We start from the raw sequence: 27,834 nt of genomic DNA, 5'->3' as shown, positions 1-27,834 counted from the left end.
TGTGACGATTGGGCTAATTTTCGGTTGCAATGAGCCCGGAAATTTTGAAAACGTTTGGCAATCTTGCTAAGCTGAAAGCAAAGCTACAATCCAAAGATGCGCGGAATCAAGTTTTCATGACTCCTGCTCCACTCCGACTTTTCAGTTGCAATTGGGCTGCAATTAATATAATTCAATTTTAGCATAGGCATCGATCGATAACTAGAGTTAGCAGAAGGGTACTTTTAACTAGGAGGACCCCACTGCTGTGAATATTTTCACACCGATAGGCTATTCAACAAGATGTCAGACATAACGACCATCATGTACGTAAGTAGATAGGCTATTTTATGTTACATTATATTGTTAAGCTATTCCGATAAAAATCTTTAGTCAATAGCTTGGTGATGGGTAAAAATATTCTCCACCACCAATAACCTAGTTAGAAAGAAAATCTTAGGGGGCAAATATTTTAAATTTAATATTTGAAATAAATAGCAATGTCAAACGTTGTAATAGTAAAAACCTATTTTTTGGGGGGTGCTTCCCCAAGCCCCCTCCGTGGCTACGTCCCTGCCCTTGACATGTAGCTTCATTTTTTACCGGGAGAAATATTTCCCTATTTGGGCTATTCTCCTAGCCCAATGTTTAGTTTATATTGAAACTACCAGTGGCGCACGATGACCATCCTTTTCAGCGTTTATATTTTTTAGAAAGTTTCAAACACATGCTTGGTTTGCACAGTGACTCTTTATATCATACCACATCAGTTTATTTTGATATGATCTAAACAGGTATTGAGAAAACTGCAAACATTGTGTGTGTTTACACTTTACAGCCTGCTGAAAAAAAGTGAACACCCAAAAAATGGTCACTGTAGGCCTACGCCACTGAAAGCTAATAAGAATAATACCATAGCCTACTGTAGTAGCCTATGGTAGAAATAAGACCCAGGATGGTCTGAAGTGGGACAATTTGTACATTCTCGGATCTGTTGTCTCAGACTTTTTTGTATACATCATTCATGGTTCACGGTTTTTACCAAAGTAGCATGAGAATCTTCTGGCCTACGTTAGGCCTTTCTGCAAAGATTGATGCTACTTATAGCCTATAGGCTATTTGCTTACAGGGTTGAAAGCATGAAGAAAAATGCTCTGAGCGATCATCTACAAAAACTGCATCACCAGCGATCACAAAGAGTTAAAGACTACCTGCTGCTCCCAATACATCGGTTTGAGAAAATCAAACGAAGCGAATTGATAAACAAACTTTCTTTTGGTGAGCCAATAGTTTTGTCTAGGTGTATTTTGTTCTGAGTTTCTTACTAGTCAGCTGTTGTGAACTGAACAAATGGCAGTTAAACAAATGACAACTGAGCAGTAGCAACATTTCAGCAAGTGCCTAAAATTGGCAAATAATAAAGCTGAGTGTAGCGGGTGTTGTCTGAAACGAAGTAGCCTACCCAGTAGCCAGAAGCCTACCCGTCAACAGGACAGCGACACCCCTAGGCACTATGGTAGCAAGGAGTGATGCAGATACGAGGTTTTCATTCGAGCATCACCAGTTTAACTTTTACTCAGGTAATAACCAGAACTGATAATGAAGGAAATTCCAACAACCGGCAATTCGATTGTAGCGAGAACAACAGACTGTCTTCAATCGAATAGGAATAGAAACAGAGAAGCACACGGCCGCCTTCCAACAGAACCAAAATAAGATTAATCCAAGAACAGCAACTGAAAGAGTGCGGCCATTCTGTAACTAAACCAAACGAAAACAAATGTGTTGTATACCACTGAACTTTTTAGATGGTAGCAACGCCACGCGTCAAAGCCTGTATCACACGTCTGCAGGCGCGGATCTATGGGGGGGCCCCAGGGGGCCCGGGCCCCCCCCCCGAAATTTTGTGAGAAATTGTTGAATGGTTTGATATGCTTCTAAACAGCTGATATTAGTCTCACAGCGGACTTACAAACCTCCCTTTGGCACGCGTGTGACGTCACGATATTGAGAATGATGCTTTCAGTCTCTATGTCTCTAAAACAAAGTTTGCCTAATTTTAAGCGAGTTGAGCGAGTTTTGCCAATACCAAACATTTAAACATCTCAGCCAGGAATTAGCAACAAGAAAACATAGAGACTTAGCTTTATTACCGAAAAAATGCCGAAGAAAACATGATCTTCGATAAACATGACCTATTTCACTTCAACATGGTTAGCTTAATAAAAAACAAATTTAAATTAGAAGAATTAATGACTCAGTTGGATTTTAAACCTAACATACTGTGCATAACGGAAACAAAATTAAAAATGGAAAATCCATTAGTTAATATTGCTGAATACAAATTCATACAAGCTGATTCTCCAACCACTGCTGGTGGCGTTGGAATGTACCTTAATAACTCAATCATTTACTCTGAAAGACAAGATTTACAATTTATAATCGAAGACTGTGAAAACATGTGGATAGAGCTGTCTCATTCCAATTCTAAAAAAATTATTATAGGCGTTGTATACAGACATCCATCTTACAGAAATTATGAAGTTTTCTTGGATAAATTCAGTGATACTTTACACATGATTCAAAAAGAACGTTGTGACTTCTTCGTTGTGGGTGATTTCAACATTGATTTAGCCAAATCTAATAAAGAATCCAGAATTTCTTCTTATTTGCAAGCTGTAACTGCTTTGGGATGCTCTAACTTGATTAATGTGCCTACCAGAATTACCGAAAGTTCGTCAACATTACTTGATCACATTTATACTAATAACAGTGAAAGTGCACAAACTAATGTATTGACTTATGATATATCTGATCACTTACCAACATTTTTATTAATCAAAACTGTACCACGCAAAATGAAAAAACGTCCGTATTTGACAAGAAAAATTGAAGAAAATAAAATTGATGCTTTTTTGAGTGAACTTTCAGATCAACTTGAAAACCTAAAACTAACCACAAGCTATAAAAATATTAACGACAGCACTAATAAATTGATACTTATTTTGCAAACATTAATCAACTCTCATTTCCCATTAAAAAAACTCAGTAGGAAAAAGTCTGGATTGTACAACAAGCCATGGATCACAAAAGGAATTCTGGTTTCAATCAAACACCAAAATAAATTATTCAAACTTTGCTACAAAAAAAATTGTCCTGAAAAAGTATCTTTTTACAAGAAATATAGAAACAAATTAACTCACATTAAACAAATGTCAAAACAAAACTACTTCAAACAACGCTTCAATGAATCGAGACACAACTCATCAAAAACATGGAAATCTATCAATGAACTTCTTCAAAGAAAGAAAGCTAAAACGAATACTCTTCCCAATGAACTTATTGCAGAAAACATTTCATACAAAAAACATGATCAAATATGCAACCAACTTAACTACCACTTTACACATATTGGCGAAAAATTAACTTCACACTTAAAGCAAAAGTCAAACTTTGATTCATTCATGGGGCCTGCTTTAAAACAAACATGTGCGGTATATGAAACTGATGAAAATGAAGTCGAATGCCTAATAAACAAACTAGATGTTAAAAAATCGGATGGACCAGATGACATCTCTTCTCGAATGTTAAAGTTATCAAAAAGTATTATTGCACCTCATTTAACTAAACTTTTTAATGCATGCTTGAAACAAGGAATATTTCCTGACGCTCTAAAAATTGCAAAAGTTATTCCTATTTTCAAGAAAAACGCAAAAGCAGATCCAACTAATTACCGTCCTATTTCCTTGCTTTCAAATATCAGCAAACTTTTAGAAAAAATTATTTACAAACGCTTGATGAGCTTTCTTGACAAATTCAACGTGATTAATGATCAACAATTTGGATTTAGGGAAGGTCATTCTACAACGTTAGCATTAAGTAATCTTCATGAAAGACTAATTGAACTCAAAGAAAAACATCATTACGTTTACCTGTTATTTCTTGATTTAGCAAAAGCGTTTGACACCGTTAACCACCAAATACTTCTAAAAAAGCTTGAGTTTTATGGCCTGAGAGGTTTAATGGGAGGCCTTATAAAATCTTACTTACACAACCGCCAACAATATGTTTCTGCTGATGGCTTCAAATCAAAGCATGAAAATATCACATGTGGTGTTCCTCAAGGATCTATACTTGGACCATTGCTTTTTCTGCTTTACATAAATGATTTGCCTCTGATAACAACTTTCGATTCTCAGCTATTTGCTGATGACACTGTTTTTTTTACTTCAGCCACATCTATTTTGCAATTGCAGCAAAACACTGAAATTGAGATGCAGCGTATCACTGATTGGTTCAATGCAAACAAATTATGTATCAACTACTCTAAGACATTTTACATGTTACTTGAACGAAAAGGAGGGTCAACTTCAAAACTAAATGTAGTCTTAAACAACACAAAAATTCAAAAAACAAACAACATCAAATATCTTGGCATATTTCTTGATGACAAACTGAGTTGGAATTATCACATTGAAGATCTATCTGGGAGATTGGCAAAAATATCTGGAATATTTTATAAAATTAGAAACTACACAAACAAACAAAGCATGTTAACACTGTACTATGCTCTTGCACGATCAATAATACAATATGGCATTTTATGCTGGGGTTCAAGCACACAAAAACTGCTCAAGAAAATTTCGACAATGCAAAATCGAATCATTCGCACAATAACCTTTAGCAACAGAAGAGCAAAACTTTCACTACTGTACCAAGATCTTGACATACTTCCCATCACTAACTTGCATCAATTAGAAATTTCTAAATTTGTCTTTAAATTTAAAAATATGCTATTGCCAAGCTACTTTGAACCTTACTTTAAGGAAATTACTGAAGTACATTGCCATGGCACGAGAGCTTCTCAAAAAAATAACTTTCACTTACGTAGTGTCGGCTCAAGAAAAGGCCAAGGCAGTTTGAAATTCTTAGGCCCAAAAATATGGAATGATTTACCTTCAGAAGTAGTAGGGGCTACGAGTATAAAAACTTTCACAAAAAAATGTAAAATTTATTATATGAAAAAACTTTGTCTGTGACTGTTTTTATTGCCACAACATTGACGAGTGTTATCGCAAATTTTTCGGATTGAACATTGTTGATACTACGTAGACCTAGGCCTACTACTCACAAACTGGTGCTAAGTACTATTTATTAACGGCTGTCATCTTATTAACTGTTTTCAAGTCGGCCTATAAACTGACTGATTTTGTTAAGGTTTAAAGTTATATACTATGATTAAAGTTATATACCAGCATAATTCTTACTTTTAGTGTTTCTGTTTCGTCTTTTATGCTAGCAGTTAGAAGTTGTTGTTTATGCATAGTTTTTTGTTTTTTTTTCTCATAACTTACTACTTTTGTAGGGCATGATATTTTTTGATATTTGAATAAAATCACAGGATTCACTTGACTGTCGCAGCAGTAAACAACTTTTTGTTTTCATTTTTTACGGAACTTAAGCTTATCCTGTTTTAACGCATATCTTGGTTTCAACGTAATGCCGATGTTTGACATTTGTCACATTAAAAACACGGGAAGCAGCTGACTCGATGACTAATATAGTCTTTCGCTGCTTCCTGTCTGTTGTAGATTCTAGTTATGGTGCTATTTTATTTGCATTGTCTATATTTTGTACCGTATACTTTTCTCGCAACAGACAAAATAAAAGGTTTCTCTCTCTCTTATCCTTTTGCCATGCCACCGGAGAACACCATTTTACAGGAATATTTATACCCATATTTTTGTTGAAAATGCTCTCAGAATGCACCAAATTCAAAGTAATTTTTCAAAATTTTCTGGGGGAGGCCCCCCAGACCCCCCGCCGCTGGGTGTCGCCTATAGCGAACACGCCGTCGGGCTTCGCCTGCCGGCCGGCAAAAACCCCAAAATTCCTGGCTACGCCACTGATTGTTCATAATTATCTGTATTATCTTTTTATTACTTTTTAATTCATTTTCAAATTTTCTGGCCCCCTCCCAAAAAAAACAACTCCTAGATCCGCACCTGCACGTCTGATATATAAAACAAGCGTGGGCAACCCTCGTTTGGTCACTTCTGGTCTGGCAATAATTTCTGGGCCGCGTATACACGGTCTGGAAGTTACGGTAACTCTTGGACCGTTACACCGGGCCTGAAATACTCTCTCAACGGCCCTGCCGACGACCAGCCTGCTCTATATAATGATGCGCATGCTTGCTAAAATACTAAAACAAGCTCATCATCTGCAACATGAAATCTTTGTTTTTGTAGATGTTCGTGAAAGCAAAACGAAGATGAAAGGCCGTAGAAGCACAGCAGAGTTTCCAGATAATGTTAACTCGTGCTTTATTGAAGGAAAACTTGGAACTTATACACGGTAGCATATCGCATTGCAACCTGCTTTTAGTTTACACGTTATAGGGTAAAGCGGGCAATTTTTTTTCCATTTTTTGTATCCTGGCCAACATAGGCTTAGCCTACAACAGGGGTGTCCAACCTTTTTGGCCAAAGGGCCACTTGTAGTTTACGAATGGTTGCGCGGGCCACTTGAGTATTTACTGATAATTTGTAATCTTAAAAATGACTGTTTGATAATTTCTAATTAAAACCCTCACACCCAAATTCTAATCTTAGAAATGTGTTTGTACATTTTATGGGTTACCGTGTATAAGAAGAGTGAAGTTGGTTTCAAAGTAGTTTAAGGTTTTTAGTTGAAAGCAAGCCAGCAGCAAAGCGGCGGAGTTGGGCGTCCGTAATGTATTGTCCGGCTGTCCCTAGGTTCATCCACGAAAACCTTGCTCGCACAAGTAAGTGCTGCCGAATAATAAAGTTTTGAACTTCTCTCGCTAAAAGCAAAAAATATTGCTGATTGACTGACTCTTGCAGCACCATAGTACTATAGTGTGGAAAAGGGTAGACGTAACAATGTGGAAAATGTGATGCGTAACAATGTGCATTGTGATACAATAAAATCAACTCGAACAGTTGCGCACCCCATGCACTAGGGATTATAGAGTAATAGAGAAAGAAAGCAAACAATAAATGCCAATTTATCGGAATGTAAGTTCGCCATAAATTACGTTGGCGATTGAGTTGATAATATAATATATGTCATTTCGAAAAATATCACGCGGGTCACTCAGAACCTTCTCGCGGGCCACATGTGGCCCTCAGGCCACGGGTTGGACGCCCCTGCCCTACAACCTTTATTTCAACAAAACTTTCCCAGTAGCCTAGGTCCACATTTTTCTGGTGGATCTTTATCTATAAATGTTGTTTACAAATGATAGGAAATAAATTATTTTCAAAAAATTACCCAGCATCTCTTCAATTGACGCAATAGCCTGTTCTGCAATAAAAACACAATTAATGAAAGCAAATTAACACCAATTGTAAAAAATGCAGCAAAATTAAGTTACCGCTAAAAAAACACTTTCCAGCTAGCCTATCTGTCAGATTCAGCTCATAAACATTTTGCGATTTTCTCAACTTTTTGTTTAGGAAGGATCAGCTTTAAGTTTAACCAGATCATAAAATTGCTCGCACAAAGTATGAATGAAATTGTACGCAATCATGAAGATTGCTAGACGCGGAGTCGAATAAAAGCTACAGTATTGTTTCTTGCACCATTGTGGCTGGATCATAGAAAAAAAAGAGTTCTGCATGAGCCACAGCTTATTGCAGACGAAGAATCGCGCGATTTTTAACAGTTCACTAAAAAAATTACACGGTCTTCCAATGTTTGAAATATTCTGTCCATTTTTAGAAAAGCGAATTTATCAGCTTCAATACTTCTTTTCTCCAGCTTTGGTAGGTTATAGGTCGAACTGTTTGGCATCACCAATGCCAAAATTTTTCTCTGCTTGATAGGGCCTACTTCACACACAGCTGAACATTTTCCTGTTGTTTGGGTTTGGACAGAAGCATCCGATGCAACATTTGAACTTGGCAAATAAAGTGGCCTAAGTAGGCAATACAGGAGTCGTACAATGAAAACACATCTGATATCATTTTTATCGAGGCTAACATTGCCTTTGCTTGCCACAGAAATAAATGTGCGCTTGAGCAACGCACGTTGAGGACTGCTCTCCATTCAGCGGCATCTAATGCATGAAATAATTCCCCGGCAACAACACTTCAACAATCGGAAACTTCACTCTGTCAATCTCGGTGACCGGGCCTGCGTCAGTGGTTCAAAGCCTCTACAAGTATGCGAAACTGCCAGGATCAAGCTCTGCAAGAAGCTTTCCCAGTCCGAGGATAAAGATTCAATCAATCATATCGACAAGCAATGCATTCAACTTCAAAGTCAATACGTTCTTTTCTTAACAAAGATGGCTACTTTTGCCACAGATCTGAGTTTTTCTTTTTGGTATTAGGCCTACTTAGCCTTTTAAGTTTCGCCTAAAAGTCATATAAAGATAAAATGCTGTTGAAAATATACTGTAGTTTAGAAAATTAAAAATGTTGAACATTTGAGCATTGTCCAGTGTTCTTGGAAGACAAAAACTCCTAAAACAGGACGTAGCCTATAGTTACGCCATAAACCCGCTAGCAGCTTTTATCCTGTGTAGGGCTGTAGGCCTATTGTAAATGTAGGCTACCCCGCTTTACCTTAGGCTATATGAAAAAATATTGAAATGTAAACCAAGTTTCTTCGTTAAATAAGATCGTTAAAATTTGCATTGTGAAATTCTTCGTTAAAGTTGCTTCTTCATCACTTTATTGTGCTGTTTCGTTGGTTACACAGGTTTGTTGCGTTGTTATTGAATGTTGGCTTACTCGCACGATAAATATAGGCTATCCAGCATTTGCAAGAACTTTAACCATTGAGAACTTTAAATCATTTAAGAAAAGGTTAGCCCACACGGTGTATAATTAAAAAGACAGAAATGGTTAATAACAGTCTGCTAATGATGAATTACAACACACTGCTGCGCCTAAGCCAGCCTACATCAAACGTCGGGGGGACACTCAGAAGTTTCACAAACTTTACGCATTACAAAACGTCAAACTAGCTGTTGGGATAGGGTATTTTTGCAAAAAATCCATTGAAACATAATGTCACCTGCACAAACGATAGAATAATGACTGCATTGACTGGCATAGACAGCAGATGACAATTTCCTCATTGGCCTGCGATAGTTTACTTCCTGTAGAAGCAGGGGTAGTAGAGACCCGTTCTTATATTGAAAAAAAGTTTAACTGACGCTTTACAAAGCAGAATAATATAATATTTCAGCTATAACGCACTGGGATTTTGTGTCTGGTTTTTGTAATTAGGCTACTGCATAGGTACGCTGGCTCATGTTTCAATAAGTAACCAACGTAGGCTACTTTGTTGTGGAAAACTGCAAACAAATTTTATATTAATCGAAACTCAATTGCCGAAAAAGATGGACGAGTGTTGGTGTCATTCATTGTGCAAAACGGAACAGTGATTATTTTTTGCATTTTCAATTAAGTTAGCGGTATTTTCATCAAGTGGAGCCTAATTGAACCAAGTGGAGACATGTAAAAATTATTGTGATGGTCTTCATGTGACAGACACATGGTTTAAAACATTATGATTGAAATTAGTAACAGCTGATCGATCCGGTCACTGACTGAATCGCCTCCGTACTGGTGTTGGTTGCTTCAAACACAACATGTTTTCTTGGGTTTGTGCAACTCACCAGCCTGTGTTTGTAGCGAACGACAAGCAGCAGGCTACAGCACATCGTAAACCACTGTCCAGTGTTCTAATATGCAGAACATGTGGATTTAATGGAACCTGGTATGAAGACATTGCACTGGTTGCAACAATTGGGAGATGTTTCCTAAATTGCTGTCTCTAAACAAGAAAATCCAGTGAGGAGAAACAGGTTTGCAAAGCCCGAGAACATGGGTTCTTAACCAGGGGTTCGAGACCTGTGCCTAGGCGGTGCGGGGATGCTAAATTATCAAGGTTTTTTATAATATGACGTAAGAAGCAAAGTTGTTTTACCAGGTTTTAACAAAAATTTCGAACTGTAGGCGAATATTACTTTTCAGCCAATCCTGGAAGGGGGTGCGAGAACTGGTTGGTAATTTCAAGGTGGTGCCGACAAGGCAAAAGGTTAAGAACCGCTGCCCTAGAAACACTGGGAATTGTTTTAAACGAGAAAATACTTAAAACGCGGCTGGGTATATCGTTATTTATCTACATTGTTAGTGGCTTGAACTAGACCTTGCTCACGACCAACCTCTTCGCGCTTTTTTGCCTCGAAACTACTTTATTCAGCATACTTTCCATTGTCTTACCTAACACACAGCCACGAGCGGCGTCGAACTGGCGGCCTTTCGAACCAGGGCTCTTTCCACTAGGCTATGCAGCCGACTCTTTATCCATACCATAAGCGTATTGCTAGACCTAACAGGCGAAGAATTAATATAAAGCGAGATATATCAATTTTGTGCGAGAGCTCCAAAACAACACATGAGGAAAATTTCAACAATTGAAATGAACTAATTTGTGTCATATTATAATCGTCGAAGAAACTCATTTAATAGGCAAAAATAACACACAATTTAGAATGTTGACTGCTACGCACAATCGCACATGGTACACATAACACAGTAGAATTCGCCCATTAGCGGATAGACAATTTTAAAGGAGTGTGTGTTGACTATTCAATACAAAAAAGACAATCTCAACCCTTTCAAAAGTCTTATAGTATGCATGCATTTGTTTCACTGGTCAGGGTTTAAGGTGTACCGTGCTCCGGAATGGCCCGTTTCGGTGAGTCTGATCTCTATTCGGTGATTTTTTCAACTTTTTTTTTTTAAATTATCGGGTACCGTAGCCTAATTATCATTGCCGTTTTAGGGTTAGGGGTTAGAGGTTAGGAACTCACCGAATCGGACTCACCGAATAGTAGCAGACCCACCGTGCTCAGATCAACGTAGTCACGTGATGTCGTATTTCCCACAACCAAATGGGGGTTTGCTTTTGCATTTCGTTGTATTGCATCACTCTTAAAAACTAACCGATACCAGAAAATGTCGGGATCCAAAGCATTTTTCAATCTTCAAGTCAACGATTTACAATACTGCACATCAATGACACCGACACCACTAAGGTCGGCAATTCAATTGTAGATTCGCTATTTACGACTTTAAATAGGAAACAAAACATCAACTTTCAGCTGAGATGACATTGCAAACAAATTACTTTTTTTTTTGGTGATAAAAATAATTGTGGATGTGGGCAACTGGCAAAGGCGATACAACCAAACTCGAATTTACACAGAAAATTTACAAGGACTGACAAAGTATCGACACAGGCGAATTCTACTGTCTAATATGAGGCACAACTTTGTATATAAACTAACCCAAACGATAATTAATTCATGTAGCCTACATTTGAGACACTTGAGAGAATCAACATTTTTCATCGGATGTAGCCTACATTGTATAAAACATTGTAAAACAAGTTTGTTGAGATTATTTTAAAAATAACAAAGGTATTGCAATTGTCTGTCTCCAGGGGTGTGAGCGTCTGTCTTATAGGACCTTCCACTTCCCACCCAGCTGTAATTGCGAAGTTAATTATAATTCTTCGGTGCCCACCAGTGAGTAAAAAAAAGTAAAATGTAAACAGCGTAGAGGCACCGTGTCAGTTTTCAACAATATTTTTTGAACGGTGTCATGAAAAAACATCGTTTAGCTGGAGATGAAAGCAGGCAATTGCAAAACGAAAAGTTCTTCCTGGGCAAACAATTGCACGTTGACAGTATAAACCGATCAAAAGAAAGATAACTGAAACAATGGATTATCTCAAGTCACAATGATACCGTTTACGTCACGTGCAGATGAACTGCTTTCTTTCAAGTCAAGCAAACAGATTGAGTTTGGGTGTTTATTAGTACAGTAGAATTCGTGAGTTCGCCTTATCTGTCACATTTTTGTCGGCCCCGCCAGAAATCGTTATAATTTTGACTTGTTTGCATATTTTGTAATGCCTTTGAGGTGACGAATTAGGCAAATTCTACTGTAACATAAACATGTCAGGAGATGTTTATCAGCCGATGAAAACATTCCTTCCTCAGCCTCTCACTGATGACACATCAGATTTTTAGCACCAGTAGGCTAACAGAGGGCAGTTTAGTAAAGTTATATAAGACAATTTATTAAAATTATCTGAGATGCTATTGCAAGTAATTGTTTCAAAACGATGTTTTCTGATAACTTTTTTACTACGGAACACTCAATGCGTCAACACTGCAAGGCTTATAAAAATACGAAAGTACTCTTGATTAATAATTTTATAACAAAACTTAATAACATAATTAATAACAATTTCAAATAACTCGTAGACAAAACACCATGAATTGAATACAATGCACGTATGCGTGCCTATGAAAGCTTTTTTGTTCTACACCTTCACAAGACAGTCTTATTCATCATATCACTTGGTCATACTATCGAATTTTCAAGTGTTTAACAAACACGAAAAATGGTGCACGTGTCGAAAAAATTTATTTTAAAATCGTTCCACGTCTGTATTCTCAATATAACATTCTACAGGCTCTATCAGCACACTTTTCATTGTACCAGTTCAATCTCCATTGTGACAGCAAAATTGACCGTACAATTCAACAATTTTCAAGCGTCATTCGCGAAGACTATTTGGTCTTGAATCTGATTTTATCTTTTTGAATCTTGTCTTGTTTTCTCGACAGCATAGTATTCAACGAAAAAAGAATTCCCGGATTCTTTTTTTTCTTTACTGAACTTGGCTTGACGGCCGAACGTAAATCAACTCTTGGATCCAATTGATTTGCAACATAGTTATCGCCATTTGGGTGGGTAGAACCTTGATGTTGTATTCTATCATCAGTCACACACTCCGACAAATAGTTCAAATCAATAGATTCCGGTCGAGCTTCAAAATCATCTCCGAAGGATGTCACGCTGACTGAAGGTCGGTTGACGGTATTTGTTGACTCTGCAGGATAAGGACGGGGAATAGTTATTTCCGACTCTGCTCTGCGGTGAGTTTTTAAAGGTTTGGACTGATTCTTACTCTTTGGTGCAAATTCACGAGCATGCAGCTTCTCCTGTGAATCAGTACTGGAGGTGCTATTGCCTATACTGTCTTGGGATTCATTGAGTGAGGCTGAATATGCAGAGCCCCGGTTCACATGTTGGACTTGGGGTTGCTCGGACGCAACTTCATGAACCTCACTTAAAATATCATCAGACGTACCAAGGTCAAAACCTTGATGATATGTCACCTGTACAAAGGTATACCTTTTGTAACATACTATGCCAAAATTAGGCTGCAGCAATGGAAAATAAAAGTAATTAAAGCATCTAAGCAGCGCCAGCAACAATACCAGTGAAAATCAACATACTGTAGAGCGTTAAGGGCTACCCTGGATTTCCTGCTGACCACCAGGCGAAACTTGTTTTGCCGTATCCAGGCTGACGCCGGGTGGTTGAAGATTTAGAGTTTTAGATTAAGTGGACGGAAAGGCAAGAAAGCTGATCTTCGTGTTCTGCCAAAGACACAGCCGCATGCCCTTGAGCGGTGTGCCGTACAAGGCTCTTACCACTCGGCTATGCAGCATCCCCATATTGCAATGAAACATTGCAATATTATTTAAGAATAGGTATATTCTCTATTTGAATAAGTTGTGTCTGGTGATTGCTTCAGCAAGACACCCAGAATGGCGCTCAACAGTTTTGTGTCAGTTTTCACAGTTATTGTAACATGGATAAATTATACCAGCTTTTTTATGCAAATTACAAACGTAATTACATTTTTCCGCAGCGATCAGCCTTCGTAGCTTATTGCACTAAATTAGAAGTAACGTCATAGAAAACGTACCATATGATCATGCAAAATTAAAGGGGCATAGACAAACAAATGATTTCACCAATTGTTCAAAATAATTTGATACCATGCATCGCCATTTAACTGCTTACGTGGAGCAAGTAACACTTGAATGTAGTGAACCACTTTAACGTGAGCCAAAGAGTGCAAATTCATTGTGAAGTTGATTAAAATCTACAATGACGCTTCATGACAGCAAATTGTTAAGACACGTGGAATGTAACTAACTTATATACAACAGATGAACAAATACGATAATAAAAGGAGGGGACTAGATATGTACTTCCATATTGACGGTTAGAATCCCAGCGAGAAACCCCATAAATTATGGAAGTCAAAGTACTAAATTAAACCAACCTGCTCAAGTGCATATCAAATACTACAGTGGCTGAGTAAACTGCCGATCAATTAGCAAACTAAATACATCATTACATTATTCAACTTTCTTCTCTACTTAAATGGTGCAATTTGAAGCAAACTTTTATCAGCACTTGCAGGCATCATGATTTGAGCAAGTTACTTTCAAGGAATTCATAATTATAAATATATTTACATGACGCAAAGGAAAAATCTTGTGCAGATAAAAATACTTTCTTTCATGAGTGCAGTGAAAACAAATTAGTTGCAGTACCAAACTAAATTACTAATACACTACCTGAATGACTGAGGTGCGATCACCATTGCAATCTCGAACGTAATTTATCTCGGAAAGAATTTGATTTTGTGACCTGTTCAAATTAAGCAATATGTAATTTTTACTCAACATGCAAAAATAAATGGGTTGCAACAAATTCTTGTATGGTCATGACCAAAACGCTTAGCTTTTTTCGTGATAAATCGATGTATCTAAAGACGGGATCAAGTATGTAATGCTTTTTGAAGTAAATACAGTGACAACGGCTGGTGAAAGATTATTAGAGAAATGTTGATTGGAAAAACATTTGTAGCGTTGGGTTGGGGAGATGAAGATCGGTGGAGGAAAGGGAGATGAAGATCGGTGGAGGAGAGGAAGATCGGTGGGGGAGAGGGAGATGAAGATCGGTGGAGGAGAGGAAGATGAAGATCGGCGGAGGAGAGGGGAGATGAAGATCGGTGGAGAAGGGTTTGAAGGGCAAGCCGACGTAAAACAATTGCAAAATGAAAAACGACTCCTGTAAAAAAAAGTGATACACGATGCACCATTACTGCTCATAACGAGAGCTTCGGCTAACCTTAAACTGCATACCAGCCAGTCGCACGCTAATTACTGTGACAATGGAATTAACGCCATTTGTTACATCTCATCGAAAGAGCTGAGCCTGAAAAATGCGCTTCGAGGAGTGCCTTCCAGACAAAGACAAGATGTGTAGTGGAATAAATTTAAGTATTAGCCGACATGACTAATTGCAGTTCCACGCACAGCAGTAGTTCTAATATAAATCATTTACTAGGATTAAGTATGAGGTGCGGTAAACACAAACACACGAAATGACGAGATTCAAGCTCACGAGGCTATTTTTTCTCACTGTGATACATGATGTATTCTCAGCTTAAAACTATGTTGTTGCAGCAACGTTATTGTTAACAGAATGCAGACGCATTTTTAAAGTGTTTGGTGACGACCAATTTTGGACACACTTGTAGATTGTTAGGGACAATGTTGTTTAAATGGATGTTGCGGCATATATTCTCTAGAATCAAAAGCCTTGCAGCTATTTGACATGCAGTTTGTTTCAAATAAACTTTTTAACAATAGTGGAGTGGAGCAGATAATAAATACCGTATCTAAAGTTTTTTTCCAAGCTAAGTAAGATCACTCTACAGTAGACTTTCAATTGATGAATGGAATGGAGATTATGAAAGCGCTTCCGTATCTGCACAATGATATTTAAAAGAATGTTGCTAATGCTATATATAGGCTACCCTCGGGTTAAAAGCCTCGCAGCTACTTTGACAAACTATTTTCCAAAGTGTCCACTGAAAAGGTTCTCCCTGATCTATTTTATGTTTATCCCAAGCGTGTCAGCTGCAACGTTGCAATTGCAACGCAACAATACCAATGGGTTCAAGGCAGTCTCAGTGCACTGAATGCTGCACGTTTTCAGTCTTAGCAGCGAAAGATCTGACTTAAAATTACCTCCGAAATCCTTCCAGCCTGCCACACACTGATTGTGTGATTCAAGGATCGCAATAAATGAATCGGTTAAGACCGTTAAGTAATGCCACTTTAGCTCGCATTTTTGCAAACATCATTGTGTCAACACTGCTGTTAACAGAGATGCACAAAACTACACACATTTACAAAACCGACTCGTCGAGATTTGATCTCACAACACAAACTGAGATTAGAGTCACCTTTGTTTTAGCCACACCTCGAACTCAATCACACAACTCAATATTAGTGCAAACATCGAAAGTAGTTGCCGTTTTTCAATGCAACCATCAGACTTAAAAATTAGCACCATCATGTCAGTAATTATAATTGCACAGCTACTGTACGGTACTGAAAACACCCGTTGTTTTTATGATACAATAACAGAAAATATCACGCTAAGTTGATCTATTTAGTTTTGTATCATTACATTTTTGCTATTATTGTTTTCACATATTCTGTAACAAAACTGCTACAGAATTGACTAAAAGAAGGATCTCTGTAACCATCGGATTGAGACATTGAAGCGTTGCGCTGCTGAACACACTGATTGGTTTAGCTTAAATTCTCTAAATGGAGAATTTTAATCGAAAGTTTTGGAATGGTTCTCATGATTCTATACTGCTCCATCACGATACTTGTAATTATAAGTATGCGTGAATCAGCCCTGTCAACGTCAAACAAAGAATTATTTTTGTATTCATAAGAAGGCAATTTGTTTATTGCATATGAGAGCAATAGTTCTACTATTCGTTCAGCATTCATTGCACAAACCGAAAGTTAAACGTTTGACTTATTGAGTAAATATTTGGATACGTGTTTTCGCTGCCATTTTTGATATAAGTGATAAAGATAGGCGGCTACGTCTGCGAGCGAAAAGCAAAAACGCTGAAATGAAATTAACGAGCCAATAAAAGAGAAAATCAGCAGTTTCTCAAGAAAACATAGCAACATGCTAAGTGAAAAAAAAGTTGATAGCAAACTAATTTTGGATAGAGGACTACAATGACATAAAATACTACTACATGCGGAGCAAAGTACAGGCAAACTAAGGCTTTAATTAGACTTCATTGCAAGTTGTAGCCTAGTAAACTTATCACAAAACCAACACTATATCATTCCAAGCAATGCAGTACCTGGTGGTCCTTGTAAGTCCGTTTATAACTGTTTATTGCGTCATTAAAAGCATCAATCCAATCAAGCATTTCATCTGGACTGTCCGCCTACGTACGGAAATGATTTAAAGAATTAAAACAAGGTCTGTTTCGTCTCATAAGAAAGTAGAAACTACGGTCAAGAAAGCGTACCTTCGTTTGCATGTGACGTAATTGCCCAATAGCAGTTTGAGTAATCTTATTGTTAACTATTATTAACAACATAATCTCTCGCACAATGGAGTCTAAAAGCGACACAAGATTTAAATGAAGCTATGCATATTATAAATACCACAATACCATATTTGGCACAAGAGTTGCATATTCAGATGCGATATTTATATAAAGACGTGCACTACAAAGACAGCTATATCTACTGCGTGTGATAATAAACATTAACAAAACGAACAATGCTTGCTTCAGGCGCACAAGAATTTTTTACGGATGTAGTATAAGCATATAAACATAATCATAACATATCACGTCTCTTTAATAATGTAAGTCATTTAAGCAGGTGTTTAAGTAGACATAATCAAACAAACACACCACGTCACACCACTGGTCACCAGCACTAAGCCTCACAACTTCCTGTTTCGATGTTGATTATCAATCGCAGTTATCAAGCACTTATGGGTACAATACAGTATATCACAGAAAAGTTGCTGAAATGGGTAGAAAATTTAGAAAAGATTTTGCACATTGAACAGCAAAACCGAGTATCAAGTACTTTATTGGGGCAACTGCGTAGTTGTCGCCAGTTTAAGTTTTCTTACCTGGATGTAGTATATTTTGTCCGTGGTTGCAACTAATAATAAATTATCACGTAATCGAGAAGCTTCACCATTCTCCGTCTTAGCCGCTAAAATCTCATTGATGGGAATCGTTCGAATAGGATCCTTGTCCTGTAAAAGTTTATTACATTGCAGAATGCAGGTGATACGAAAAAAACAAAGTGATTTTCCTTAGAACTTGCATTTGCCTGCTGGTTCCTTACGTCAAATCGCAGACTTTTGACATAGGATGGCGCAAAGTTTTTTTTTTAATTGTTCAGTTTAAAAATGCTGAATACTGAAAAGCTTGTGCGTTCATTAGGACTGGACTATCACCTGTTCAAAGATCTTGCAATGATTATGTTAAACGATACCGCAACAGAATATCTTATTATGATTGGTATAATGGCCATTAAATCATTCATGTTAAAAGTCACAGCAAGCATTTCAGCAGTGTATTTTCAAATATAAAACGCCAAAGTATGTACCATCTTCTGCTGCAGCAATGGCAACAAATAGCGTAGTAATTTTTTAACACAACATACGTGCTCTAATTTATAATACGCGAACCCATTCCTCTTCAGTATGAAATATCTTCGTTTCCAATTCTTTCGCTGCAAACGACAAAAGCAGGTTCAACTAATAAACCATTGTTCTTCCGACAAAAACCTTACAATTATTGCTGCCAAAAATAACTATTGGACAATTAGAAAAATTCCTATCAACGAAAGTATATCACATCAGTGCATTGAGATAAGTCAAAACCGATGACGCATGAACGGAAGTGATGAAAAACAATACAAAGACCGCAACTACTATACACGCTGTAGTGCACAGACAATCCGTCGAATAGAAGATCTCTTGTCAGTTTATTAACACTGTTACAACTGGGAATATGCTATCCAAGAAACATGTGTGCTGTGTCACTAATGAAGACTTGGGGATATTATGGGAAAACCTATAGCTACTGCAATAAATCCTAAACGGATAGTAATTTCATTACGAGTATGGTAATGACTAAGGCAATATAAAACTATACTCGACACGCTTTTTCGGTTTCCACGCGCAAACATGCACGTCAACAATCTTACCACGTGCCCTTGCTTTACAGCCCATCCTTTCTTTAGGACACTCTTGTCCTCAGTGGTGTTAAAAAATCCTCCCTGGAGTGATAAGCTATCAGGTGTGATGGGATATTTGAAATCAGATTCTACAGAGTTGAAAGAGGGGGAGCTGGATTCTTCAAATGATGGTTTCTAAGGAAAAGGAACATTTCTTGGTTATGAAAGTCTTAATTCAATTAGCTTACAATAAAAACTCTTAATTCATGTTCGTAGAGGTCTGAAATCATGCTCATTGCTCATGAAAGCAACTTTTCAGTAACAGACAAACCTAGACTAATTAAATACGCCAATGAGTTTCAAGAAATCCAAGAAAAAAAAGACTGAGAAGCCCAAAAGGTAAATACAATATATTAATCACACCACCTTTCCAAACCTCTGTAGTTCTATTCAACTTTTACCCAAATCTGCTCCTTCACTAAGTGGGCTTTTAAAGTCACATCCAACCTCGACATTAATCATAGAAAAATTATCCTAATTGAAGGAAAACTCAATGCTCCGGCTCAAGCAAGAGCCGACCCCCAAAACACTAAGGAAATCATAGACTGGAAAGCTAAATGTGACAGATATATATACTTGAATGAATTCCAGTACACAGTGTCACAAAAACACTCTTTGATTGTGCTTGTACTTCAAAATCTGGTAGTGTTTTTGTGGTCGCTTTGTGTGACAATTACCTTAACTTCACTCAATTTTTTCTTTACAACAACATTTCCAACAATTTCTGTGCGATATGTAAAGCTGTTGTCATTTGATTCAGCACTGCCTTCAGCAGATTCAATACAATTATTCTGAACATGAGAACTCTCATTTACTTCTGATGTGGATGAGGGATGCATTGCTTCAGGCGGGACCTGCACATGAAATATAAATCATGTCAGCTGCAATACAAAAATTAAAGGAAAAAAAATTACTATAAACTTAGTTTTCAGGAAATAGCACAATTCAAGTTAAAAATGAACTTACTAACATAATATATGTGCACTTTACATAACTGTGTGATAAATAATCAACTCACAGTAATTTTACTGGCGTCGTTAAGTATCTCTACCCATTCTTCCACTTCAGCTTGGTTATTTGCTTGGACATAATACGGTCGAAAAGGAGTGTTGATAACTGTGAAAGCCATTATTTTGTTAGCCATTGTTTTTTAATTTACACCAAAGAATTTGCTACGGTACCGTACGTTTATATTTTAATACAATAGGATTAGCAGGGGTAATTTTTCGAACTCCAGTTACATTTCACATATCCACAAGACTTAAAATATTTTATCAGTTTGTCATACAAATAAATCTAGTAGCCTACAGAAGAAAAAGTGAAAACAATTCTTTGTGGTTTAAAACCACTCAAATACAAGCATGTCTACTAAACGTGGCTCTCATTTTCGAATGTTGAAAACATTTTAAATTCCAGTTGTACAAAACTTTTGACATACAGTAGAACTTTCATCTAACAAACAAGTCGTGTCAAGCGATTTTCGTTCTCTACACGTGTTATTAGTTACACACAAGGTTGTTTGCATTGTGTTTCTCAAAGAGCCAGGAAAATGGATCATACTGCATGAGATATGTTATAAATATATATATATGTGCTTTCTACTACAATTGACAAATGGCCATTCCTAGCCAGAAAAAATGTTAAAACACCTCTGTCTACTTATTTAAGTTTTAATTTTTAAAAACCACAACAAGTTAACTCCAAATCAGTGATATTAAAAATTACATTAAAGCATCAAATTTAATCAGTGAAAGAAAGAAATATTTACTAGACCAATTTGCAAACTGCAAAATTGGCATTTCTTTGTTCTGTATAAAAGTAAACATTGCAGTCATTAAATTGTTTGCCAAATGTTGCATACCGTACACATCAAATTTTTTAGTAATACATCCACCTCACTGATAACTATAAGTTGACAGGATTTGATTCTTCAACACTCTACTACGAGTAAAATAACTATAATTATGCTGGCAACATAGTTTTTTCTTCACAATTCCTAATGCATTCACATACCAATACTGCATTGAGCTTTTCATGTCATAGCAAATATCAACATATCAGCAAAGCTAGCTTTAATTTGAATGGTGATAAAATAAGACTTATCAAATTCATTTCTATAGTTTTTTAGTTAAATTAAATGCTTTTTTTTACTACTTTCTGCACTGACAACATGAAAAAAGTGAGGCACAGGGAAGAAGAGAAGAAATACAAAAATAGGAAAAAGATGGCAGTTTTAAAAAAAAAAACATTGAAGTAGTATTGTACATATTTTACCAAAACAATAATCCATTTTCATTTTTTTGGCTTCATCTACTTTGGTAATGTAGTCAATGTTGATAATTCCACATGGCTGTGAAGCATCACCCATATTCTGTAATAGTTTATAATTAAAAAAGTAATCTGACAAAACAAAATATCAATATAAAAAAATACCAGTAGCAGATTTTTTTCATAACAAACCATGATATTACATAAGTACTAGGGTGAGGCTGGTGCCCCTTAAAAATTAAAAACTTGAGCTACTCATTCGGCCCTGTGTATAGATGTTCTACAGCCTCTCTTTACTCACTATTTGAAAGAAAAGATGTGAAAAATGACCATTTTAGGGTGCCAGTTTTGATCTGAAAAGTTGAAAAAAATGTTGTTTTTGTTAAAAAAACCCCACATAAAGTGCGTTTCTAATACAATCAAAAATTTGTTTTGCCAAAAGGAACTTCATTGTCCATACCATTTTTTACAGTTTGATATTGTTGAAAAGACCCAAGGATAAAATAAGAATGATTTATGAAGTCAATTTGTGTCGTTTTCTTTGGTTAGAGAAGGAGATTTGGTTCCGCTCATGTTCCACAACTTGCAGCACATTTTGAAAGTTTTCTTCCTGCCTACATCCACTGATAAAATCACTTGTGAGTTTAACACCTCTTTCTGCACAATCATTGGTAACCAGCAGACTGAGCAGAGATTTGATAACATCTTTGGCATTAAGAAAATTGATATCCGTTGACTGTTTTCCACGAGCAGACAGGCTTATACAAAAACTCTGTGTTAATGTTCAACACTTCAAAGAAAAACCAAGAGTCTCGTTTGAACCAATCCTTGATTGTAATTGAATAGGTGAAAGTGCAAATATCAGGAAACTGTGGTTTTCCAAACCCAGTGCTGTATCTTTTTAAGGGTTTTGATGTTTTTTCAAAAGACAGCAGTTTTGTAGCTTTGCTTGTCACTTTCATTTACTTTGTCACTGAACAAGTTCACAGGAAAGATTCTGCTGTCAGATACTAAAGAAGTTTTTTGAAGGCAAATGAAGCTGACTCTGCAATTTCTTTATAAAGGAGGATTTTTTCAGAAGCTTGATGTTATTGTAAGCAGCATCAGCAGAGGAACCAAATTCTATCCACCACTGAACATGAAAAAACACAACAAATTTTACAAAACGTTGAATTTTCTGCATTTGTTTTGGGGTACAAATAGTGTGACTCTTTGGAAGGGCAAGAATTCCATTTGGCTTCATGCATTGCCCCACAGCTCAAGAACCTGAACTTTTTGTGTACCGGTACATCGGAGATGTCTGCTTGTAGGTAGAAGGCTGTGAGCTCAATCAACTCTTTGTAATCATCTCTTGGTGTTTTCTTGGAATGTAAGATAGCTTTCATTACTATGATCAGCTCTTATTTGTATATTTCAAGTTCAGGGTGAGCATCATCGATATAGGAAAATGAAATTTTGTCTAAACTACTATACGACAGGCTGTTGAAGTTTTCTTTGAATCTTTAAAATATCATAACATCAGGAGATTTTGATGGCATTAAGAAAATTGATATCCGTTGACCGTTTTCCACTATTTGCAGGTTATTAAACACCCGGCCAACAATTAGCTCACCTGCGTTATGTCTGCATTCATGCCAAAATAACGATTTCTTTAACTGATTTTGGATGGCAATACAGCCAGCTGTAATGTGGCCAATATTGGAGCTGGTGGTATCAACACCATAGCTCCCACCGATGCTTTGCAGTTCCAATCATCAAGTATATTGCTTTTCTGTTGCAGTACGATACTGATCAACTTTCCCATAGGTTCTGATGAGCTAGCAGGCAACTTAGGCGTTCCTAGTAGTTTAACGCCACTCGGACCAGAAACAAGGACATGTAGCAGCCTTTCATCAATGACCTTTAAATTGAGGCTGGACATCAGCTTTCTATCCCAATGTAGGGATAGCCACTTTTCTTTAATGGCACTGGCGGTTTCTTTAGCTGTTTTGGTGCGATACCTCAGTGCCTGTGTATAATTAAGGTTCACCTTTGACACATCTCCACCACACACAGTGATTAATTCCCTTATCATTATGGAAGCGGCCACAGCGCTAATTTTGTTCCTCAAACAACACCCAACTATCGAAGGGTATTTGAGGATATCATAAGGCACCCGAATCATTGTGCCATCTTTGACGATGACACCTTTTGTAAGATGTTGGCAAAATAGCTTCAGTTCCTGAGTCATTATCAGATGAAAAGTCTGCTGTTTCATCAAGTGTTGTGTCTATGAATTGTCTATCTTTTTCCTGTTTTCTTCCTTTTTAGCTAATTCTACAGAGTGCTGCTCGGTTCCATTTTTCTTTTCTTTTTTCTATTGTTACCATGTCTCGACCTGCAAATGTGGCAATCCTGTTTGTCATCATAATTTCTAAAAATTTGACATCTTCTTCCTCCTTAAGCAACTTGAATATGTTTTTAAGCCAAATTGGCAAAGTTTTGCTTAAAACATTCTGAAAATTTATTATTGCTGTATTGTGATCACGATCAGTGGCTTTATCTTTTGCAACTTTTTAAAATCTTTAGTCGTATAAATTAACAATTTTTCCATCCATCTTTTGTGTAATTGCGTTTATGTTTGCAAGTGAATATGATCTCACCATTTGATTAGCAACTTTTTTGACAGCTTCTCTTTTATTTCATGTTCCACCTGGATGCAATGCTTGTATTTCATCAGTGAAAGCAATACACCACTGCACTGCATGCACCTCTGTACAATGTAGTACATAGTTCATAGTATCGTCATAGTACATAGATCCATGTTCTATGTTTCTGTAGGCTGAACTGAAATGAATTGAGAACCTACAGCAAATCGTTGACCACATTAGTACATTAGCATTAGCCTTATATATAGCGTATGTTGCTGCCTTGTTGTTCTGCCATGCTGATGGTAGGTAGCCTCCCTCGAAGCAATGCCTCCAATTCTCATGTATTTACAAGCGGTATGACCATTACCTCACGATCATATTCTTGGCCTGTTGAGTAGATCCAAAATTGATTAACATTGCTAAAAATGGCAATTTCTTTAGATTTTGCTATACAAAGCTAGAGGGTATGCAATGCATAGCATGCCACTGCAGGAATTTGAACATGAAACTGGCACCCCAAGGGGTCAACCAATTTTTCTGAAAGTTTGGATTTTTACTGTTTATATGATATAGAACATTTGTTAAAAGGGCCAGAAAAATTGGGAGTTATAAGGGTATCAGCCTCACCCTAATAAGTACCAATAGTGTTGAATACCCATTGTAGTAAATCAAAAGAATTATTTTTAATTTGATAAAAGTACCCATGAACAAGAATCAAATTAAAATGAAGTACACATTTCATCATACAATTTTAGCAGTTTTTAACTAAGATTTCTACATGGACATCAATAATAATTAGTATAATATAACTGAAACAATTAGCCTACTTACTGCGGGACTATCCATGTACCATTCTAATAGGCCTTTGCTTTTATTTAGAACAAAATATCGTCTTTGGAATTTCTTTCGTTTATCTTGTTCATCAATGTCAAGAAAACCACAAACCCTGTCATACTTGTCTTTAAATGGCATTTTTAGATATTATACTGGACAAATCATACTAACAAAGTGACAAGTACAGTAATTAAATTACTAGAACATGTGCAGAAAACATCATCAGCTTTAAATCTGCATACACCTGCATGATAACGATTATGACAATAGCTAAAAAATATAAAACATGATCAACCCTAGCTTCATTTTTATCATTCATCAGGTAATATTGTCATGATGACATATACTGTAACAGCATCGCTAATCACTATTGTATGAATGATCTATCTTGGCAACACATAAAGTTATACATAACCATTTTGTAGTGAACCACCAGCTTAGTACTAAGCCAATTTATTTGTTGTTTATTTTTTTATTGCTTGACCTGTTGATAACCAAGGTCTATCTTTGTAAAAGCAGCCAATCTTTGGTCTCATCATCCAAAATACCCAGACTTTCTGCTATATTCAGTGAACGAAGAATAGTACAGTCATTGATGAATGATGGTATTACCCCACAGTGCCATTTGCAGAAAGAGGAATATGACACTCTTCTATTGGTGCATACCGGTACTTGAAAAGAAGTTGACATAAATTTACAGTGCAACTGCTGAAACTACTAAGGTTTGATAATAAAACATGTTTTTTAATTTTTTGGAGCTGGTATACAAGTCCCCGGGTGCAACCTAATTCGTACAGTCAGTTCGTACCTTGAAAAGATCGAGAAAAAAAATTAAAAAAAGCCGAAGTCGCTGATCGCAGTTTCCGCAAGGTTAGGGTATCGGTAGTTAGGGTATCGGAAATCCGGTTAGGTATCGGTATCCGCAAACAAACAAACTGAAAAGTTTGAGAGAAAACAAATAGAACATCGCTGATCGCAGTTTCCACAAGCATTTCAAAATTTCTGGTAATGATCTTAAGAATTTGTCGAAGTTGCTGATTGCAGTTTCCGCAAACATTTTAAAAGGGTTAGGGTTGATTGGAGTTTCCGCAAACATTTTAAAAAGGGTTAGGGTGTTTCCGCAAACAAACTGAAAAGATCGAGAGAAAAAATAGAACAAAGCCAAAGTCGCTGATCGCAGTTTTCGTTTTTCCGCGGTTACCGCAAACATTTACAATTTCCGGTAATGATCCTAAGAGTTTGTCGAAGTCGCTAATCGCAGTTTCCACAAACATTTTAAAAGGGTTAGGGTTGATCGGAGTTTCCGCAAACATTTTAAAAGGGTTAGGGTTGATCGGAGTTTCCGCAAACATTTAAAAATTTCTGCTAATGATTCTAAGAGTTTTTGTTTGTTTGCGGAAAACTTTAAAATGTTTGTGGAAACTGCGATCAGCGACTTCGGCTTTTTTTAATTTTTTCTCTCGATCTTTTCAAGGTACGAACTGACGGTACGGATTGTTCATGGTACAAATTAGGTTGCATCCCAAGTCCCCTCCCCTGGCAACTCATGACAAAGAGAAATTGACCAAAACATGTGGACTGTCTTTGTCATGAGTTGCTAAGGGGGGGACTTGTATACCAGTTCTAATGTTTTAATCAGTCCCTAAGGAAGACACTAACCAAGCTCTCTGCCACAGAGGTTTGTCTTTTGTCCCATTGTTAAATGCTTAGCTAGGCTAATTTACCAATCAACTTAGGTTTCAACTAGTCTAAAAGTGCTTAGGGTTTCAAGCTTCTACCATAACTCAACATGAAAATAAAGGCCACATTTCAACTTATGTTGACTCATAGCCTTGTTTATTTAAATCAGTAGAGTACAACAGTCTAAACTCTAAACCTATGAATACAAGATATCCTTCAGCTAAGGTCAATAGATGATCTAAAGTCGATTTTTAGTTGTTTATGATTGAAGTGACTTGTGTGAAAGCAAACTTGTTTGTACTACCATTAAGTAATTATTTCAGTACAATGCAGAGCACCTCGGCCCTTAAACTGGTGAAAAAAAAGTTCATATAAGCTAGATCACATAATCATAGGCCTATATATACTCCCTTTATAACACTGCTGGTATCAAGCAATTCAATTCCATTAGCCAGATTCAACTGCATCTTTGTGATAATAACTTGAACTTCTCCAACTATCCTACCCCGAAAAGGCTGGATTCAGTGCGACTGCCACATTAACCACGGTCTTGTTGGGCACTTGAACTTTGCTTTCTGCCCGACTTTTGTTCGGCTGAGCGAAGTTACCGAACTCAGTAGCCTACCTACAGTGGAGAGTAGATAGCGGAAAGCCAGAAATCTGTCTTTGAAGTTATTTTTTAACCTACCTTTAGGTGGCAGTCACAAGCCTGTGGTCGCCAGTCTGTGACATCTGGTGAAACAATCAATCAACTTTATTTCAGATGAGCTTCATCACATACAGACTACAGTGCATTGCAAAAAATCACAATAGCCTACACACAGGGCCGGATTTACCAATAGGCTATGTAGGCTGAAGCCTAGGGCCTCAACGTCCAGGGGCCTCGAAATTCGGTTTCGAAGTTTGTAATTCTTTTGAAAACTTGACAATTTTAAACCCTACCTAAAGTATTATTGTGTATATCAAGCTTTTCGGAGTAGAAATTCTATACACAACTGGTTTCAACCACGTTGTATCCGGAAGATGTTGACCCGAAACATACTGATGAACTTCCACATTTTTATTTGTACGTGAGACAAACACAAAGCCAAGGGCTTACCGGTACAGAAAAGCAATCTATTTCCTTGTCTCATCATGGACACTTTTATGAAATTATGTGCAAGGAAAAAATTAGCACTGCCTTTCCTAATATGAGAGCAATATTAAGACTGTTTCTAAGCTTAGGCTAATGGTCACTAACTGCTCAGGAGAGAGATCTTTTTCAAGGCTCAAAAGCATCAAAAATAAACTGAGATCGACAATGTCTCAAGAAAGGTTGTCCGCACTGTGCATTCAGAGTGACAAACTTAAACAGATAAATTTTGATGAACTTTTGCATGATTTTGCTTTGACGAAAGCATCCCTGGACGAAAGCTAGAAAAAAAAATG

The 27,834-nt window shown here is 36.9% G+C and overlaps 1 protein-coding gene and 1 long non-coding RNA gene across 2 annotated transcripts; one reads left to right on the top strand and one right to left on the bottom strand.

Moving 5' to 3' along the window:
• The first annotated feature begins 105 nt into the window (after positions 1-105).
• On the top strand, positions 106-6,451 carry LOC145777944 (uncharacterized). Its single transcript, XR_014290399.1, has 3 exons — positions 106-305; positions 1,109-1,257; positions 6,231-6,451. It is a non-coding gene; the product is annotated as an uncharacterized LOC145777944 (long non-coding RNA).
• A 3,930-nt stretch (positions 6,452-10,381) lies between these two features.
• On the bottom strand, positions 10,382-24,865 carry LOC145778141 (pleckstrin homology domain-containing family A member 1-like). Its single transcript, XM_082589566.1, has 9 exons — positions 24,724-24,865; positions 21,269-21,365; positions 20,013-20,110; positions 19,672-19,848; positions 18,965-19,129; positions 18,419-18,487; positions 17,877-18,005; positions 17,086-17,172; positions 10,382-13,216 (listed from the first exon to the last, which is right to left on the bottom strand). Exons 1-9 carry the CDS (start codon positions 24,862-24,864, stop codon positions 12,605-12,607), a joined length of 1,575 nt encoding a protein of 524 aa, XP_082445692.1. The 5' UTR covers position 24,865; the 3' UTR covers positions 10,382-12,604.
• Positions 24,866-27,834: the final 2,969 nt, after the last annotated feature.

This window comes from Aplidium turbinatum, chromosome 10, assembly GCF_918807975.1.
Source record: "Aplidium turbinatum chromosome 10, kaAplTurb1.1, whole genome shotgun sequence".
Lineage (NCBI taxonomy): Eukaryota > Metazoa > Chordata > Ascidiacea > Aplousobranchia > Polyclinidae > Aplidium > Aplidium turbinatum.
Note: the sequence above shows the minus strand (reverse complement) of the source record. Positions and strands in the feature narration are given on the sequence as shown.

Excerpts from the sequence above, each read along its gene's own strand:
- LOC145778141 (XM_082589566.1), bottom strand. The coding sequence starts at position 24,864 with ATGCCATTTAAAGACAAGTATGACAGGGTTTGTGGTTTTCTTGACATT. Across the intron at positions 21,366-24,723 it reads GGTACATGGATAGTCCCGCA|AATATGGGTGATGCTTCACA; the intron begins GTAAGTAGGCTA and ends AAACTATTACAG. Across the intron at positions 20,111-21,268 it reads GAAAATGGATTATTGTTTTG|TTATCAACACTCCTTTTCGA; the intron begins GTAAAATATGTA and ends TGGCTTTCACAG.